Below are 16,240 nucleotides of genomic sequence, written 5' to 3' on the forward strand. Positions count from 1 at the left end.
CTAGTTTACTTCCAGCGTTACAGCTCTCACACATGCAGCAGCGGCATTCGTTTTACTGCTCGAGGATTCTTAGATCCACGTGAATCCCTCAGACCTTCGGCGTGAAAGCCCTGACCCTGAAACCTGAAAATCTGAAACCTGAACATCAAAATAGGCTATATCATCCCTGATACAAAGATGTGTGAAAATGTGTATCTGTTTAAAGTGGATTTCATCAAAAACAGCTGATCCTGTAAGCAGGTGGGGTCTGCAGCTGCAGTTTGTGTAGTAAAAACCAAATGAGTACTAGTCATGAGCCTGTTACTGTAAAGGAATACATAAAAACACACACACAGAAATACAGTGGGGGAGCAGAACTACCTGTGTCCTGGGAGTTGAGCACCTCCAGGGCGTGCATCATGGCACTGGCAAATACGTTGGCGTCCTCCTTGCTGCCGAAGTTGAGGCCGTAGACCTGCCGGGCGTCACGCCACTGGTGGAAGGTCTGCGTGGCCTGGTTGTACTTCAGCCCCTTGGGAATGGCACAGTTGATCACCACCTGTTGATACCCGCGGTGAGCGCGTTGGGAAAGGAAAAGGAAGAAAAGAACACACACCCCTTTAGATTAGTAATGATTTGAGATAACCACCATATAAATGTCATGCACTTAAAGGTCCCATATAGTAGAAAGTGAGACGTCCATGTCTTGTTTGATTATAAAAGCAGGTCTCGGTGCTGTATAAATACTGGGAAAGCATCAAAACGCTCAGTTCACGGAGGAAAACGAAACACAGCCCCGTATTCAGAAACTGCGCCTTTAAAACGAGCCGTCGGGACTTGTGATGTCACAGCTATACAGTCGCCGCCCTGAACCACACCCCCCTCCCCCCCCCCCAGCAGGTCTTCTGCTCCAGGCACAGCACCGCCCACCCAAGTACAGGGACGCACATCCACCCGCTCAGTCTGTCTAAGTTATTGGAGCGCTCTGCTCAGGACGACTCTTCAGGTTTTTTGGTGGTTGTTCAGTTCGTCTAAAACGGCTTGTTTCAGACAGAGGGGGAACTGGGGGGGGGGCGCATAAAGGTCAAGGAGAAGATACATAAGGACTTTTTTTGAACTGGGAATCATGCAAATCTGCTCTAGTGGAGTCCCAGAATAAAAATACAGAGCTGGAAATGAGCATCACATGGGACCTTTAAAGGAGGAACATGCTGTCTAGTCCTGTTTGATGATTCAAAACAAACTCACGCGCTAAAAAACCCAAAACAACCTCAATCTCGTTAAGCGCAAAGTGCCAACGCCGGGACTCTGCAGTCACTACGTGGTAAAAAGGTCGTTTTTACCTGCTCATAAAAGTGACTTTATGATCCACTCGACTCTGCGCTTTAAGGTGCTTTCGATGCCAACATTGGGGGTTTTAGTGTCCTGGGCACACGGCCAAGAAGAAACGCCTCAAGCTACTCCTCACCGAGTTATTGCGACAGAGAAGCGGAGTCTCAGAACTGGGTTAGCCCCAGAACCTGAGGGGGACCGTCCTCCTCGCTCCACTTCTGCATCCTCCACACACAGAATATGAAAGAGCTTTTTTTTTTACTTTTCTTTTACCCGAAGGATCTTAATCTGCATCATGATCAGTGCATTTTTTTGGCACCATGAAATGTGGGGAAGATGTAAACCCCTATCCACCCACCCCCCCAAACACACATATCATTTTGTGACTTTTCATCTAACACAGCCGAAATACCCTGAAAAGATGTGTAATGTGGTTTAATCTCATAATCGCTGTGTCATCTCATGTCCAAAGTAATAAGAGACTGAATCCAAAACATTCCCCTGTGGGGACCCCGTGGTCGAAAGCTTATCTTACACGGCCCCCGTGGTTATTTAGGATTTCAGAAACCTCCGCGGTGGAAACCAAGCTTTTAAACTGTACCGAGACCAGTCCAGAAAAAGGTAAAAGTAGGTAAAAGTTGCTTTTGCCAATAAACAGCTCCTCCGGCGCTAAAGCCTGTTACCAATCTGCTGGTTTATGTTTAAAAACATAAAGCCGATAATCTAGTGTCAACGTCTGTGGTTATTACAAATAATATTAGAAATCTCTTATTGTCGATGGACTGGGTAACAAAACAAGCAGCCGGTAAATGTGAGAAGGGACTGGGCTGGTGTAACCCCAGACGCTTATTGTAGGTGGCAGTGAATGAAACAAACAGACGGAAATGTGCGTCCTATGATGGAACCGCCAGCACAAACGCGGCCGGTCCGACCGCCGTGTTTCAAATGAGTCAATTCCTTGACGAGGTCGCACTTTGACCAGTGTTTGTCATTTTTGTTAGCTCCGTATTATGATTTCAGGATCGAGTGCGCCATGATAATAACTCATTAATTCCAGAGTCAGAAGAATGACGATCAAAACAAGGGACAGAGGATACGGTACATTCTCAGACAGTGGTTGGGGCCCTCATTTCCCTCCAATGCAGATAGAAACGGGACTTAATTTGAAACTGGCTTATTCTAGAGACAGACCTTTATAGCTAATTTTTTTTTTTTTTTTTTTTTCCAAGTATATATTATCATATTTTAATAAGACCTGCTTTCTGATCGGCTCCCATATTAATTTGCCATCGATGCAAACTCAACACTTCCTGCACAGGTGTTTCACATTAAAAGTTTTCCCTGGCACAAAAGGGTATCACCTCAACCTTTCCTGCTTCGCTTTTAGTGTGAAACATCGGCAGGAAGTGTTGAGTTTCACCGACAGCAGTCACTTCCACTTTGTTGGGGTTTGTTTTCGACTGGTGTTAACCAACCATCGGTGAAACTCAACCCTTCCTGCAACCGGTGTTTCACATTAAAAGCTTTCCTACACAAAGGGCATAATCTCAACCTTTCCTAGTTTAGTGTGAAACATCAACAGGAAGTAATGAGTTTCGCTGACAGCAGCTAAACACTGATCAAAAAAACAACGACAGAGTTGTTGCAGGGGGTGACGCATAGTTGTAGGCCAACCCGGAAGTTAGCGCCGTTTAATGTCCGCGACAACCTCTGTAGTCTCATTTAGCCGCTCGTTAGCAACCGACTTTTTAAAGACACGTAAAAGCTTCAAAATTCACGAGTGGGGGGGGTGTCTACTGACGCATTTTATGTCGTAGAACAAAACGTGTAAATCTCTTAAGCTTGTGTGTAACCACAGACCTTATTTCAGGCATCGAACCAAAAACCCATTGACTTCCTAATTTCCGGGTTTTAGGACTCATTCCTGCAGCACTCTGTTGGAGACTGGAATGCATCAGTCTTTCGCATGCACCTTGGAAGTAGATGAGGCTGCACCAGAAGTGCTTACTGCCATGACAGGGTTAGCGCTGTGGCTTGCTGCTATTTGCCCCTACACACACTGAAGATTATTCTTGCCGTTAAGCCGTGGGCAGATCTGAGCTTCTTCCTGCCCCCCCCTCTTCCAGGATTCTGTATCTGTATGAGTGACTGTGCACGTGTGTTCATATGGGATTCGGAGCGCGCGCGCACTCTCATGCATGTTGCTTGAGCGTTTAGGAATAAGAGCTCAGCAGTCATCCGCTGGATTTGGAGGAGCCGGGGAGTCGAGGATAAAATAGTTCGGGACTCGGGGGTGGGAAAAAAGGTTCAGTGGAAGGTCAATTTATGTGTGTGTCTAATCTGGCCGCTCATCATTTTTCATTTCTATGTCACACACACACACACACACACACACACACACACAGTGGCAGTCGCAGCTCAGCGTGTGAGGAAACACTGTCTGTGTACTTTAACAAGCAGATGGCAACAAAACACACTCATTTTTCTCAAAACTCTTTGCCGTCGGCTAAAAAAAAAAAAAAAAAAGAGATAAAAAATAGCAAACACTTAGATTCTTGGAGAACATTCTATAAACTCACTGGCTGTTAAAACTTCAGATCCTTTCAACTGGATCACCTGCATGCGAGAGTTTAACAAGCTTCGGAGGCCACTATCAGTTATTCACGGTCCTTTCGTCAACCTTGAGAGAACCTATCTGATGCATAGTTTGTGGAAGGGTGCTGAACAGCTTACGAATACCACAGGATTCTCCGGCTCTGTGGTCATATGTTGACATCAGCCGGTGCCTAAAACTGAACATTTTGATATACCATATTTGGTTAACAGCGCGCTTCGCCGCCGCCCCCCACCCCCCCACCCGTCTTAGATCTAATAGGTGTTTATGAGCCTGTTTCTGCCAAACCTGTCGAGCTCAAAAGCCATAAAAGTCACAACACAGCCCAGAAAATAAGCTTTGTAAGTGTATTTCAGTGTGTATTATATGTGTCAAGTGGTACATTATCTGTTTGACCGTTAAACAAAGAGGTCATGCTGAATCAAAGAGTTGATTTGTAGAGGAAAAATTCTTAATTTTGTGTGTGTGTGGGGGGGGGGTTATTCAGTTTACAATTTAAAATTATTTAAACTCCAGCAAACCGCCCCATACTGGTTTCATCCACTGACCTGATGATCTTGGATCTTGCGTCCCACCACGCGGAAGGCGTTGTTGCCCGTGTGGTGGTAGATGTGGACTCGGCTGAAGCCCGTGGAACCGCCGGCCGGGACCCACTTCTTGTTGGCGTCGTCGTACACCATGACTGCGGCTCGCGCCTGGCAGATGCTCTGTTCACTGCAGGGGGGGGGGGGGGGACACAAGCGACACAGAGAGAGGGGGGGACCGTCAAACAATCGGACGGTCAAACATGCGCTTCAGGCGAGCTGATAAATAAATCCCCCCCCAAAAAACACAGTGTACTACCCCCGGGGAGCTCGTTAACAATCTTTTGATTTTATCTATCGTGTCTTTGAAGTAAAACACATGTTAACAGCTCTCATGACACACTGCTGACAATCCAGTTCACGGCTCCCTAAAACAAAAAAAAATGGAGAGGCCTTGAGGGAAGGCTGGCTTGGACGCGCCACACCACCATCACCTTTGGCATTTCCGGCAATCTAAAGACGCCACCACGGACGCGCCCGCACAAGGAGTTCATATGAGATTGAATTCATGGGCGGCTGGCTTTTGTGTCCGTCTACAAAAGAGTTTAGTGAGACGCCATGGTGACCGATAGCAGGTTTCAATTCATCACGCAGACACTTCCCTTGATGCCATTCAGAGTCTTTTTTTGTTTTGTTTTTGTCCCTGCCTGCTAAATGCCCGCATCTTTCAAGCTCCATGCCCCAGGTTTGTTGTTGGGGATCCAGAAAGATTCAGGGCCAGAGGTTGTCCTGGTCCCTTCTTGACTGAACTCTAGAAAAGTTTCCCAAGTCAGAAAGTAGCGGGAAGCAAAGGTCTTTTCTAGGGGGCACTTCTCCCTCCCCCCCCAAAATAAAAGTGTGCATTTTCTTAGCAAAACACAGTATAGCAATTAACACTGCATTCATTTTAGGTCTAATTGGAAATCGGGGCATATAATTTAATAAACACAAAAACTGATTGAGTGAATTGAAGTGCCAAAATAGATGCGTGAATGTTCCTTTCTTTGATTTTCAACACCTGGGGACAGTTTGGTGAATCGTCTCGGGAGATTTTATGCATCTTCATCGGAGCGCGGCCGCATTTATGGATAAACTTCAAATGAGCTCCCTTGATTTTATAACTCGTGAATGGGAAATGTATTCTTTCACAAATGTTTAGCCATCTATAACCAACCCCCCCCACACACACACACACACAGCAGCTACACCTGCTCTGCAACATTTAACCTCCCGCGCACTTAAAAAAGTGTGTGCTCTACTACAGTACAGAGTCGAGGACACACGAACCATATGTGCAACACCTCCTCACACATCCAGCTTGTACAAACACTTTCACACCTCCGCTAATGTGGCGTCATAACGGCAAACAGAAGTGAGTGCTCTACAGCAGCTGATGAACTTACGTTACGGCAGAATTAACACCTCAGCTCATATTTTACATCTAAAGGGGGGGGTACACCAGTGGAGTGGAAACCAACCGAGTAATGGATAGGAGGTAATTCATTCACAACTTTTTTTTTTTTTTTTAACATATTCTTACAGTCAAATTATTAAACCTTACGTCTTTATTAAAGTAGGCAAATCGACTTAAGATTCACCCGTGGTGAATTAGATGCCATAATAGAGAGATTTCAGCAGGTTCTTTAAATGTGCAGTATACATCACAATAGGTAGAGTCAGAGTTCATTTCTCTAATGGCGGGCGCTGCAAAGACAATCACATCCGAGTGGTAAAAAAGGAAGAAACAATGATTTTGCATCTCTGCATGTTTTGTTGAACTGTGGGAGGAATCCATGCCAAAAGTGTTGGGGGGGGGGGGGGGGGGGGGGGGGGGGTGGCAGCGACTACAACAATAATAAAAAACATGAGACGTGAAGAGAAAAATCCCCTTAAAACATCTCAGTGGAGCTCGGAGTAAAGCACACACGACGCCGTTGCTCACTGTGTGCTGAATGACTTTGACATTTATGTTTTTTTCTCTTCCCCCTTCAGCCAGACACTGAATGCATTACCGCATTCATTCATTCCGCATTCCACATTCCTCATCGAGATGAGTGTACATTACGTGGCGGCGCATTGGCCCCTTTTGTCTTTGCAGCTCTCCTTTAGGGAACGCGTACTTGACTGGCGCAATCAAGCCCCGCTGACCCTCCCCATCCACTGAACATGTCCGCCGCCATCTCCCTCCCTCCCTCCCTTTCTTTCTCTCCGCTGGGCCAACTGGCCAAAAAGGCTTTTTCCTAGAGTTGTGGCCTTGCCGACGGCGACGCGCAGCCCGGGCTCTCTTGGCACTGCGGTGCATTTACTGAGCTGCATATTAAGTTAAGACGAGGCGGAACAATCTACCAACATCAACATGCCTTTCAGTTTTCTGGGGTGTCTGTCTGCTTCTAGGCCAGTTATACACACATGTGGACATGACTTGCTAGTTAAAAGGCCTCTAATGGAGTGGAATGACACACACACACACACAAAAAAAGGAAAAAAATGTGCAGATCTGACGAGAATAGGTACAGAGAACGGGATATGAGATGAGAATATTTTCATCTCCTTCATTAATGTTAATGAGGCTCAGTTTAAAAAAAAGAGAGGGGGGGGGGGGGGGCTTGGTGCTGCCCTACAGCGCTACCGAAAGCTCAGACTACCTGCTTCCCGTTTGGCGACGGTGACACGACACAAAAGACACGTTCTCCGATTGTACTGACTCGCCACGTCGGGGAGTGGAAATCAGTGTGGCCAGTTTCAGCTGTTAATGCTGAAGTTACATAACCAGCCGACCCCACTTGTCTATAAATAGGAGCTAACAAAAAAAAAAGGCGGGGGGGGGGTAACTGAGATCTCCTTCATTGTGTCTGACAAAAACAGATCTGACAAACCCAGGCCGATGAGTGGGACCACGCGTTCCCTCTGTGTGGTGGATCATCTGATTCGATTGCAGAGGTCAGAGCAATGCCACCCGTCTAATGCCACTGAATGCGATGTTAATCGCTGAGTATATGTTGCCTTAACTCATGACCTCACTTTCTACTTACAATTTACACCAAGCTCTTTGGAAAACCCTCGATACACCCTGCACAGAACTGTATGTAAAAAAGACGGACGACATGACAGCTCCCCCAACTGTTAGGGCATTCATTCACGTCCCCGTTTCGTTGTTTTACTCTCAGGGGTGTCTCGTGCCTGAACAGACGCACACTTCCTCTCACAGCTTCCCACGAAAATCCCCGAGACTGTAAACATTCAGGCTGCTCGGACTCTGACTCAATCAGCCGTTTTCTATTGTGGGACGATTCTCTCCATCGCCTCTTCCATTTCCTCTGTTTCCCTTAAAAAGGTGCATGCCCCCGCCACATAACAGTTCTTTCCGACTTTTGGCTGCCATTGCTAAACCGACGCTCTGCTCTGGAAGGCCAGAGGGGGCTCTTTCCAAGCTGGGGAAGGACGGTGCATTCTGCGAAGCTGACACAACAAAACGTGCGAGCAGAACCATACGAGATGTTAAAGAAGGCTTTTTCCAAGGTTGGGGCTCGGAATGTAAGGGGGAGTCCCCGCCGCTATGAGAATGAACGAGACAGGGGGAAGAAAGTAAGAAGAGGCGGACTGGGACTAAGGGATGACCCGAGGGTGCGTTCGGGGAGGAGTGCAGCTGCCTTTTTCGGACGAAGACGGAAGGAGCTTTCAGGATGGAGGAGCTCAGGAGAGCCATTCCGGGGGCCACATCTGCATCCTTTCTCTCCCTCTCTCTCTCTCTCTCTCTCTGCAACCACGTCTTTGATTTCACTCAATTTATAACTTTCTTCACCGCAGACTCGCTCTCCCGCCGCTCTCCTAAACCCATTTTTCTGCCTCCTCTCGTTCCCTTTCTCTCTCTCTCTCTCATTAATCAGCCATCACTTATGGCGTTGTTGTGCAGAGTGCTTCCAGCCCATATGGAAGCGATCAGGGGGCAGGCGGGGAAGGAACAGCAGGGGCCTCTGCAAGACAAGAGAACATCCCTGCTGAACCATCGACTGCAGGTATTGTGCCAATGTTTGGAATCGCGGTGAATTAAGACGGCGGATTGCAAAGTGGGCCGACGGGACCCTCGGAGGACTGTTGTCCGAAACATTTAATATCATTTCATTTCAGCATTTTCAGTCCCTAGACGGAAAATAACTAGTTATAATAACTAACCAACTTAAATTAGTTGTCATTTTTGTCTATTGACTAATCAGTTAATCGACTAGTCATTACAACACTAATTTTAAAGTTGAAAAATAAAAACTGCTCTCTGGTGGGAAAGAATGTATAGAACACATCTTTGGCATGTCTGTACTTTCTGTACTAATTTCTTGTCATTCATCGGCGGACGTGTACACTATTGATACCGATACACAGCCTTGCCCGTTTATCGGTGGGGCTCTAATTCACCATTTTGGTGCTCATCAAGCCACTCAAGTTGGCATTGTAACCCCAGGAGAGACCGCTCCCATAAAAAAGGACAGAAAGCTTTCATCGTAGGATAAAATAAAACCACACCACCTGCCTGTCTGCGTTAGTTATGTTTCTATAGTCCGTTATTTGGGTTTTGTCACATGGTAATGGTAATGCAGGTACCAACGAAGTCCCCCGTGTTATAGTTAGTTACAATACGCAGGGTGACGACTGAGATCTGAAACCAACCAAGTAATGACGAATAAACTTTCCCCATCATATACAATCCTGCAGAATTGCAGAAAGACTTCTTGTTTCAAATGACCTGTGAGTAAATCACAGAAGCAAGAAAGCATTCGTCTAATTATTGGGGACGTGGGTTTGTCAGTCCCACGCCACAAAACCATGCTGAAAGTGATCGACAAGGCCCGGCAGGACAACAGCAGGTCACTGCACCGTGTAAGTCCCACACTGGACTCTCCATCGCCTCCCCTTTGCAACCCACCCACCACCCTCCGCCGCCTTTTTATAGGAACTTCGAACCCAGTCGTCGCCCTAGCAACACGGACATTACGTTGGGTGGAGGTTTGTGCACCCGCTAAAAAAAGAGAGAGAGCGTGAGACAGTCCAGATGTGTGCAGGTGTGCACGCATGCATGAACAGCTTTTTGTCTGCATGGGGGTTACCTACTGATACACACACACACACACACAAACACACAGAATGATATGGAGGAGCCATGAGAAAACACCCTCCGCTCACGAGCATGAGTCATCCACTCCAACACCTGAGCCGTGACACAAGGAGCCATCACCACTAGGCCTCACAGGGGCATTTATGCCTGCCATTAACACATGGCTTCTATATTAAAAAAAAATAAAAAAAATTAACAAAATACATATCAACACACTTACGTAAGACCGCCTGTTGATATGGACACAATCAGCTATAAAAAACATATAAGTATTATATAATACAATGCAAATGAGAAACGGTTATTGGCGATGGAACAGATGGAAACACTTGTTTTTGGCTAACCCAGTGAATGAATGACCTAACAACAGTACAAGTCAAGGTGTTCCACAGAACGTTACAAAGGCGCCGTGAGTGCATAAAGAAGGCCATAAAGAAGTCCTGGTTATTGATTTAAAAACATGACACACACACACAAAAAAAAAACAAGGTACAGATTAGGGATGCTCATTTTGACACACATTGAATCCAGTTAACAGCCTGAATCTCCAGTGTAGAAAAATGTATTAACATTACTCGTTAACAGAGACGGATAACCCACCCCCCCCCACGTGCTTTGGATGACTTCATTATGTTTTACGACTGTGTTTTATGTCTTATTGCTTTATTTTATTTACTGTTCTATTGGCGGCACTGTTGTTCTTATTGCTTCTCATGATAAACACTTTCATGATTCATGTTCGTTTGTTTTTACCCTGTAAAGAACCGATATGAATAAAGCCTTTAAATGATTAAATTATCATTATCTATTCTGTCCTCTTTTTTTGGAGGGAAACTATTCCGTCCTTTTGAGTAGATTAGAACAGTATCTCTGCTTTATCTCAACAAAATGCTGAAGAACAAGGTATTATATTAAAACTGCACATCAAGGGATAAAAAATGGCCCTGTTCGGAGTCCATTCTGCAATTTAAATGTAATCAGACGCAGGCATCGGCGAGGACGCTTCGTGTGCTCGGGCTTCAGAGCGGATTTCTGTGTTGTGCTGCAGTTTTCCGGCGCCATTCGTTCTGTTTCGGTGAGGGGGTGTGATGAAGATGGTGGAGATTAGACTTAAGCCTGTGCTGCTTTGAGGAGAAGGGAGCACCCGAAGCAGGGACTATTTAAAGGGGAACGCCTTTACTTTTAATTCAGAGCTCTCTTTTTCTTACCGTCGTGCGTAACTAGCCAAAAAAAAAGAAAAGAAGTGATTCTGCTGGTACCTTTGTCGAAGGTCTTTCACATGAAAGCACCGTTAAGACTACAGATTTAACGTATGTGCCCTTAAATGCAACTGAGAGTGAGCTCTAACAGCACTGCCACGCTGCAGTAGTGCTGCTTTGTTGTTCCCTAATTACCTCCCAGTCACCTAATGCGGGTCATTATGGTGCAAAACGTTATTGCCGAGTAATTACCTGGGCCATCGACGGGCCTATTCAAGCACCAGGCTTGTTTAAGGAGGAGTTAGGCCCGATACACACAATCCTCTTGGATTCAATTAGAGCTTTGAGCGACTCGCTCACAGAGACCATTAGCTGACTGAAGAGGCACATCCCCAGAGGAAGGATCCGCAGGTGGCTGTGCGCACCCCCCCCCCCCCCCCCACCCCCCTCCTCCTCTCCCCTCTCATTGCCTTTAATGACTCTGCCCTTTTCAGTGCCATGGTAACCAGCATCAGCGTGGGAATCCCCTCAAAAAGCCCATCTGACCTTTCACTAAATAAAACGGCACGCTTTGCCAAACGGGTTACAAACGGGTCACAAACAATCACAAACAATCACAAAAAGAATAGGTGTGAGGCACGCTCGGCCGACTTTTACTGCTTGGTAGGGACGCGGTGGGAGAAGGCTGAAGTCATCTCAAGTCGAAAAAGCAGCACTTCCATGGAGCATAAGGATCAGAGCTTCACAGGCTTGCAAGCATCTCCTTCGCATACCGTAACACTTGACGCCTATGGGACCCTAAAGCTGGATTTATGGTCGCCGTGGAGTCTCTGTGACGACATCGCGCCGCGCCTCTGAATTTTCGTAATCAGGCGATGCGACATTTCAACATGGACGCCTGCGAAACTAGACTGGCCCGAGCCGGTACATAATTTCAAGCGCCTCCACGACCCCTTCCACATGATTCTGAACTCATGGAGAGAGACTACCACATTTAATAGATAAAAAACGGATCCATACTTCCTCTGCAACAACAAGCTCTAGTGCAGGGCGCAGCCATGTTGGTTTATGGTGAAATTCCGCTGGCGTTTTGAGAGAACACTTCGACGGATCGCCCCGTAAAGTATAAATGCCTCCGTGCGATCTCAAAGCTCGCGCGAGCATAAACAAGGCTTAACACCCTCCAGACACTGTTTTCTCTACCGGCGGCGGCTGTGCGGAGGCGTGCGTGTTCGCATATGTTGGGTCACTGTGCGTACACACCACACACCACACACACACACTACACAGTGTAGTGTAGTGTATTGCAAGGTGTTTCCAGGGTTCAGAGTGCAGCCTGTGCGTTAACCGGGAGCCTGGCACATTTTTACAAGAGTCCGACCACGCTGGCATTCACACACAGGGACAGGGAACACATTGACAACGGAGCAGGTCTGGACTGGACTGAGCCGCACTGCGCTTTCAAACCAACAATTGAAGCCTGTATAGGTTTGTTTTCAGCAGCAGGCTGAACACAACAGTGGATTGAGGGCAAGTTCCCTTCAAAAGTTCTGTAAAATACCTGCAAAATTCTGTCGAGTTGCCAAACATTCACGTGTGAATGGGGCGTTTGTCCCTTGTGGGCAACCATAGGCGCCTTGTGGGAGCCATTGTGTGGCAAATTCTTTTACTGTGTACTGGATGACATAAACAATAACTATGGCCGGCCAAGACTTCACCCTCTCATTAAGTCATCATTGGAGTCAATAACGAGACAGATGGAACAAAATGAGCATGTTTAGCACTAATGAGTTTTACTTAAATGTAGCCGTGCCGCTTGTGTTTACATCTAAACGCTGGCGTGGGTGGAAACGTTTGGAGGTCTGTGTGGTGGCTCAACACCCTGCTGTCCTGCTGGCCTTCCCTGAAGTTTGAATCGTCCTCGTCTTGAAGACAGAAAAAAAAGGTAAAAAGGTTTAAAGTGCCACCAGCCAAGTGACGGAAAAGGTTTGATAGTAACTCTAAGAATTCTGCATTCCAAATTGGCAAGCCCCAACCCTGTGTTCAGTCAGTATTCTATCCTCTAAATGCTACTGCAGCTGAAAGGAAATACATTCATGTGTGATGTAATGCGATGCGTGACTCTCTTTGTCCACAGGGAGGTCAGAAGTCAGGTGCAGACCATCACCATCACCCCTGGAGCTGGGACATTCAGTAAGTAGCTAAAGGACACTGACACAGCGTGGACCCTCGCCGGGCTTGAGCACAGGTCACCTAGGATGAAGGACGGTCTCTCTGTCCATTTGGCTAAACCACAGACTGCATGTAAAGAGGGACGACGTGACAGCCCCCCCCCCCAGGTGGCAGCGGCCGTATCCGGGAGTTTAGCTTCATTTTTGTACAGCGGGAGGAAGCCATCTTTATATACAGTCTACGCACGTAAACAGACACAATGAGATTGATTCGTTACTCTGTGATAAGAACGACAAACTACAGCCATTTTTCCTTCACCGAATGCCATCCTCCCTCCAAGTGAGCATAACACTTGGCCCACTGAGCCACGGAAAGATGTTTTCTGACATTCTAGCAAAAACTGCATAAATAATTGAGCACCGTCTCCTTCCTCGACATTATGTTACCGCTCGGTAAATGTAGAGGTTAGCGACGTGGCTAGCCGCATCCCGAACCAAGCCCTCAGGGGGGACAGTTGCATGAGGAGGGGAATCCTTGCCAGCCAGAATCCAGAAAACATGAATCAAACATGACACTGCCAAAAACAAAAAAAACTCTTAAGTCATTTGTTGAACTTTGCAGGTTGTTGTTAAACAGGATTGAGTCCGAGATTATTTCAGAGACACAATTTGTTTTTCTTTCTGTATTTCCTGTAAATCGAAAGTCCTTGTGAGAGTTCCCTGTGTGATTAAGTTCTTTTCTGTATGGACTAACAGTCTTTAAAAAAACACTATGACAGATAGATAGATTGGTCTGCAGCACAGTCACGAGGCATTTCATCACAAACGTCCCAAAAGTTACCACGAGACCTGCCCGTACACGTAACCTCGCACTTTGCAAGAAAGCCGGAAAAGTGTCTTCGGCAAACTCTGGTTTAAAGTTTGCGACACCGCACCTGAATTGAATGTGCAGTAATCCCTCTCTTGGCACCGCAGAGGAAGGAGGACTCTGCTCCACCGCAGGGTGCAATCAGGTTGGCACATTGACAAAGAGGGAGGAAAAAGGGCTCTGCCGCACCGGTTGTCTGAAGCCACGGTCTATGCAATAGGCATTTTCGCTCGTTCGCGAGACGAGGCCTCGACTCGCTCGATAAAGATGAGGTACTAACGAGGTTTCCTGCTGTACAGAAACGAGCACAACAAGAGGCTGATGAAGAGACAAAGAGGAGGAACTCACTTGGATGACTCTGCGGCAGCAGGTACGTACCGGTGGATTTCCATTTTGGAGGCCGGCGCGCATCTGTGACTGAAGATGAAGCGGGAGGCTTTGGATAGTGGACCAGAAGACTGGATCTGCATGGCTCCACGCAGCCCTGCTAGCTGCCACCTCCTCCCCCCACCCCCCCACCCCCCGCTTCCTGCTGGGCGAACCCAGCCAGCCCCCCGCTCCTTCCCACCGTCCTCAGCTCCGGCTGTCTCGGGGTCTCGTCTCCCCTCTGCTTCCTCTCTTTCACTCGGCAGCCAAGTGAATCTCTTCAGGTTTTCTCTCACTCGCTACCAAGCCGCTTTCTTCATCATCCAAAGCAGCAAGCCAGTCACCCCCCACCCCCATCCCCCCACCCCTCTCCTCAAAGCCCCTGTATCAGGGTGATTCCTTCCTTATTCACACATGCGATGTCGGAGCGAGTGAGCGAGCGAGGAAAGGGAGCCGTCCAGACAGCCAGCTGTGTTTTCCCCATGCCAGCTAACACACACACACACACACACGGTTTGATCCTGGCTTTTTACCGCCGCGGCGACAGCAAGGGTATCCAGGCAACAGGCTCCTGCTCCCTGCGCAGCCCTTGCTCTCTTGCGCTCTCTGGACTTCGTGGCGGAGGCTGTTGGGGAGCTGTTTTGGGGGGGGGGGGGGGGGTATAATCACTGCGGTGGTATCACGGAGCCCAGGGTACTCAGCTCAGGAGGGTTCAAGTAGGGGTGGGGTGGGGGGGGGGGGGGGGGGGGGGTCCTTCTCATCTACTGCTCTGTCACTTTTCTTTCTCTCTCCCTTGGCTCATACCCTTTGTCTTTCCCTTGATCTCTTCCTCTTTCATCTGCCTGTGGCTCCCTCCCCTCCCCTCTCCCTCCCAGCTCCTCGCTCCTGCTTTTATCTGCGTGCCTCTCTCTCTCTCTCTCTCTCTCTCTCTCTCTATTCCTTAACTCGCCATACACCCACCCAACTCGTCTCGCTCCAAAATGAAATATGCTAAGAGAGAGTTACGAAGAATGGGCAGCCCAGAATTAGTGATGTTTGGTGGCACCGGAACAAGGATTACAGGATAGACGAGCATCTGACACAACATGACGGTGGTTGGGGGGGGGGGTTTCTCCTTTTTTCGCGGCGCACACGACGCTCGCGGACAACACCGCAAGGCATTTACATTCACCATGGAAATGTGGTGCATCTGTTTGCAGCATATTGAAGGGCCCGTCTCTGTGCGACTACACTTGTATCCGTTCATTTACATTCTTTCCATTTCAGCTGGCGTGGTGCCGAATCAGAGCAGCTGATAACACAGCTGAACGGAGCCAATAATCAATCAAGGATCATTGTGTTGATATGGAATCATAGTCAAAAGCACCGTTGTAATATCTGACTTCTTTAGATAGTGACTCTTGTGAGGCGGGACCTATATTTAGAGGGTGTTTTTAAGCCAAACGTTTGGGCTTTCCCACTGAGTTGGTATTTACAGTACTGCAGCCCTGACTGGGTTTTATCCGTTGCTATGCCAACGGTTAAGGCAACTTGAGAGCTAGACAGCACCCCCCCCCCCACCCCCCACCCGTTGCGAAGACTGCTATGCAAGGGTTGGATTCTGTATTGGATCCCGTTTCAAGGTCCATACGTTGCGTTAGCAGCATTTTATGCAAACGCCGGAGGCAGCAGCTCGTGCTCGTGGGAAACTGTCTCTACGGGGTGACGTATTTTTGTAGGCCAAAGCCGGAAGTTAGCGCCGCCCTGGATATATGGCGCTTTTCAACCTGCAAGGTTCCCAAATCGCTTTACAGCTAAGTCTCATTCACCCATTCACTCACACAGCAACTGAGCTGCCATGCAAGCTGCTGGGTTCAGTGTCTTGCTCAAGGACACTTCAATATGACGGGGGTAGCCGGGGACCCACTCTAACCAGCTTTACCTCCTGTGCGACAGCGTTAACCACCGCGCCAGATGTCCATGTAGCTTCCCTCGGCAGCTGTCACTGACAAAAGGATCAACTTGCTGAACACATGTTGTATTTTTTTTTCTCTCCGTCTTC

General features: G+C 47.7%; 1 protein-coding gene across 1 annotated transcript in view; it reads right to left on the minus strand.

Annotated features, from left to right (window-relative positions):
• The window catches only part of enah (ENAH actin regulator), a 62,866-nt gene that overhangs the window by 40,487 nt on the left and 6,139 nt on the right, over window positions 1-16,240 (minus strand). Inside the window, exons 2-3 of the mRNA XM_070925910.1 lie at window positions 4,474-4,639; window positions 361-538 (exon numbers count right to left, since the gene is read on the minus strand). Of these exons, the coding sequence (XP_070782011.1) occupies window positions 361-538; window positions 4,474-4,639 (344 nt within the window). The remainder of the gene's footprint in view (window positions 1-360; window positions 539-4,473; window positions 4,640-16,240) is intronic.

Source organism: Enoplosus armatus, chromosome 19, assembly GCF_043641665.1.
Source record: "Enoplosus armatus isolate fEnoArm2 chromosome 19, fEnoArm2.hap1, whole genome shotgun sequence".
In the NCBI taxonomy this organism is placed as follows: Eukaryota; Metazoa; Chordata; class Actinopteri; order Centrarchiformes; family Enoplosidae; genus Enoplosus; species Enoplosus armatus.